This window comes from Octodon degus, unplaced genomic scaffold, assembly GCF_000260255.1.
Source record: "Octodon degus isolate 3935 unplaced genomic scaffold, OctDeg1.0 scaffold00163, whole genome shotgun sequence".
NCBI lineage: Eukaryota > Metazoa > Chordata > Mammalia > Rodentia > Octodontidae > Octodon > Octodon degus.
This window is the reverse complement of record NW_004524739.1, coordinates 1,651,822-1,655,841: the sequence shown is the minus strand read 5'-3', so window position 1 is coordinate 1,655,841 and position 4,020 is coordinate 1,651,822. Positions and strand designations below refer to the sequence as shown.

The 4,020-nt window shown below is 42.3% G+C and overlaps 1 protein-coding gene across 1 annotated transcript in view; it reads right to left on the bottom strand.

Annotated features, from left to right (window-relative positions):
- Fam76a (family with sequence similarity 76 member A) overlaps positions 1 to 4,020 on the bottom strand; it is a 39,393-nt gene that overhangs the window by 2,914 nt on the left and 32,459 nt on the right. Inside the window, exon 8 of the mRNA XM_023703035.1 lies at positions 145 to 246. Coding sequence (XP_023558803.1) covers positions 145 to 246 — 102 coding nt within the window. The remainder of the gene's footprint in view (positions 1 to 144; positions 247 to 4,020) is intronic.

Sequence of the window (4,020 nt, the reverse complement as noted above, 5' to 3'; positions counted from 1 at the left end):
CAGAAAACATTCAAGAGTAAAACAATAAAATATATCCAAAAAAGGCATTCAACAATTTTTTGAGGAAAAAAAGTCTTGAGATTAATACTTAAAATACAATCAGGCAATGACAACAGATCACTACACAAAGTAAGCAAGGGTCACCTGCAATTGTTCTGTGACTTCTTTGTGGGTTTTCTCCATCTGGTTCATCTTGGCCCTCATCTGGGATTCTTGGTACTGAAAATCAGCCTTCAGCTCTGTAATCTAACGGAGAAAAGGTAGTCACCAGAAGGTACTGCTGTGCAATGAGAAATGTTTTGGTATCAGAAAGCTAAATGGTCCCTGGAATTCAAGAACTCTCCAGTGCTCTCCTGCAGATCTATACCTACATCAAACCAGGAGGTATTCTATTCTTTTCTAAAGCTTATCTGAACTAACACTTCCTTTTTTAAAAGAGGTAAGAGTCTCATTGTTCTGTTTTCTTCTTTGGTTTTTGGAGACAGGGTCTCACTATGCAGTTCAGGCTGATCTTGAATCCACTATGTAGCCCAGCAGCCTTGAACTTCTAGCATCCTCTCATCTTCGCATCACCAGTGCTGGGATTATAGGTGTTAGCCACCACACCCAAGGTGCCTTACTGTTGACTAGTCTTGCCCTGAATATCCTAGGCTCACACGATCCTCCTGCATCAGCCCCCAGAGCAGCTGGGATCACAGGCATGTCCCAGTCTGCCCAATGGTGAATTAGCATTTCTTTCTTTCTTTTTTTTTTGAATTAGCATTTCTGATACTTAACTACTACCAAATTTTTAAGATTTTAGGTATTTAATATATACTACCTTCTCCAAATAAAACAATATATATAAGATAATGGCTTAAGAAAATCCATGATAGTAGTAGATGCTGCCAATTACTAAACTTTCACCTTGTTCCAGAAAAACTGATTTTATTATGTTATCCTTTTTTTTTTCCCTTTGAGACAGGGTTTTGTTATGTATTTCAGGCTGGCTTTGAACTCACTATGTAGGTCAAACTGGCCTAGAACATGAAGCATCCTCTTGCTTCAGCCTCCTGAGGGCTGGGATTACAGGTGTTTGCCATTATATCTGGCTTTTGTGTATGTGTGTGTGTTTTGAAACAAGGTTTTGTTATGTAGTCCACACTAGCCTCAAACTCATGATCCGGGCTGGAGAGATGGCTCAGTGGTCTAAAGCACCTACTTAGAACAAGCTTAGCAAATCACAGAGACCGCGGTTCAATCCCCCAGCACCACATGCCAGCCAGCCCCACCCCCTGGTGGGCTGAGCTGGCCACACACACACACACACACACACACACACAAATAAATAAAATTTAAAAAATCAATCTTTAAAAAAAAAAACAAAAAACCTCATGATCCTCCTGCCTCAGCCCCTGGGGTTATAGGCGGGCGTACCACCACACTGAGCTTCATTACATCTGTATGATAACCTTGTACTGCCCTTTTATAGATGGGAAAACTCAGGCTCAGAAAGGAACGAGTAACTTGGCCAAGAAGATCCATAATGTTAGCAAGTGACAGAGCTGGATTTCAAACTCTAGGCTCACTTCTACTGACTATACCATTTAGAGGACAGCTAAACCAGAGAGGTGGCCCGTGAGCTGAGCGCCAACAACAGTAGCAACAGGCACTTAAGGTGAGCAGAGAGAAGCAAAGGGAGTGGTATGACCACAGGCAGAGATGACTGATGACCTAGACGGGGCACAAGGTGAGGCCAGTAACAGGCAGCTATGATGCAGAAAAGTCTGTGTCCCAATCCATGCACGAGGAGTGACCCCACAGTCCTGAGAGCTACAGGATACAACCTTATTATTTGTTTCTGCACCCTTTAAAACCCTAATTTGTTTTTGTGTTTTTGAGATAGGGTTTCACTATGTATTCAGGTTAGCTTGAACTAGGTAGATCAAGAAGATGGCTTTAAACTTGGCAGTGTTGGATCAGCTATTTAGCTCAAGCGGTTACTTCCTCACGCTGGACTTTTCATCTGTCTAAACTTGGCAGTGATCCTCCTGCCTCAGCCTCCCGAATGCTGGGATTATAGGTATTTACCAACATGACTAGCTTCAAAATCCTAATTTTCCAAAGTAGTAGGAAAAATTTTCATTTTATCTCTGGCAAAGGTCTTTTTATGTACCATTCTGATTTGGGCACACAATATATACTTGGGTCCACTTTCATCTGCTAGTCACAAGTGAAGTGGGAAGAGTACAGGTATCTTCCTGTGGATCTCTGCCTTACTAGCAGAATGAAAAACAGCAGTGTAAGAAAGACTTGGGCCTGCTCCCTTGTTATGTAATTTACTAGCTAAGCAATTTTTATTTAACCTCTGGGTATATTTGCTTATCTGCAAAATGAGGTGGGAATTAAGTGAAAAGAATGCATGAATTGATTTAATATAAGGTGAGTTTACAGCCATATTCCTACAGTCCCACCACTTGAGAGGCTGAGGAAGGACGACTTGAACCCTGGAATTCAAGGTCAGTTGAGGTGATATAGAGAACCAGTTTCAAAACAATCCTTTTTTTTTTTTTTTTTTTTAAAGAAAAAGAATACTGTAACAGTATAAATGTCTTTCTTATCCACTTAGAATGAGTCATAGCATTCTGAATTTGACAATATATGGTTTAGGAAAACAAAAAAACAGAGACAGGGAGGGAATTAGAATCCTAAGGAAAAAAAATACCAGAGGCATTTCTCATCTATGAAATGATGGTAGTAATTCTTACTCCCAAGGTTGTTATAAACTAGGCATGGTGATGCATTGTGGTGATCCCAGCACTTGGGAGGCTGAGGCAGAAGATCACTGCAATTTCAAGGCCAGTCTGAGCTACACATACATAGTGAGACCTTGTCTTAAAGAACTAAAATCAAGAAAAAACAAAAAAGGCTGTTACAATAATGAGTTGGGACTTCGGGAAGATGGCAGAGTGATTAACAACACAGAAACAGCCTCTCAGAAAGTTGGTGTCCAGACATTGAAACAAAGCAATGCGAGGAAGAGGAGGAGGAGAGTGGGTCCGTGGGACCTAGCAAGGATCTGAAGTGAAAACAGAAGCCGACAGGAAAGAGCAAAGAGAGCCCTCAACACAGAAGGAGGCAGGAAGAGTGAGATTGGTTGCTGGCCAGATAGCTCAGTGGACTAAAGCGCCTGCTTAGGCAGGCTCAGCGACCAGGGTTCAATCCTCAGCCTGCTGTGCTGGCCCCACCCCCAGGTGTACTAAGACAAAGACTGAGACTAGACGTGATGGCAAGAGCCTGTAATCCCAGCACTTGGGAGGCTGAAAACAGGAGGATCACTATGAGTCCAACCTGTGTAGTGAGACCCTGTAGACCTTTACTAAATACATTTAAAGAAAACGAAAAAGACTGAGATTGGCTAAGGGTCATAAACAATACTATAGGCCAGGGCCAAAGAACTAGGGGTCAGCCAAATAGGCAGTCACTTCTCATTCCCCATAAATTGAAGAGGCAGGCTCTTGCAACAGACCCAAAACCCAAAAGCCAGCTACACCTGGAAAATATCTTTGTGAAACCACTTTTTTGTTTGTTGTTTTCAAGACAGGGTCTGACTCTGTAGCCCAGACTGGCCTGTAACTTATGGCCATCCCTCTGACTCAGCCTTCCGAGTGCTGAGAGCACAGGCAAGCACCACCACACCTTGCTGGGCTGGCAATACTAGCAATAAAGCTACCTGCCATAAGCCTTTTCAAGCATCAAACCTGGAATTAAAACTAAAAAGTAGAAAATGAGAAGATTTAAGCAAGACGCAGCCCAGATTTCCAGCTCACCAAAGGCAAACCCAGGGGGCAAGGAGGTAGAACAAGCTGAAAGCTACCCAGCTGGGCTGTCTGAAGTGTTAACAGCAGAAATAACAGAACAGATGAAGGAAGCTCTAGAAATAGTCAAATCAGAAATAATTTCTCAGATAACTACAGAGATGGAGAACATAATGAAAGACATGCTTAGTGACTCTAGAGCAATTATAGGCAGAGAGAGAGA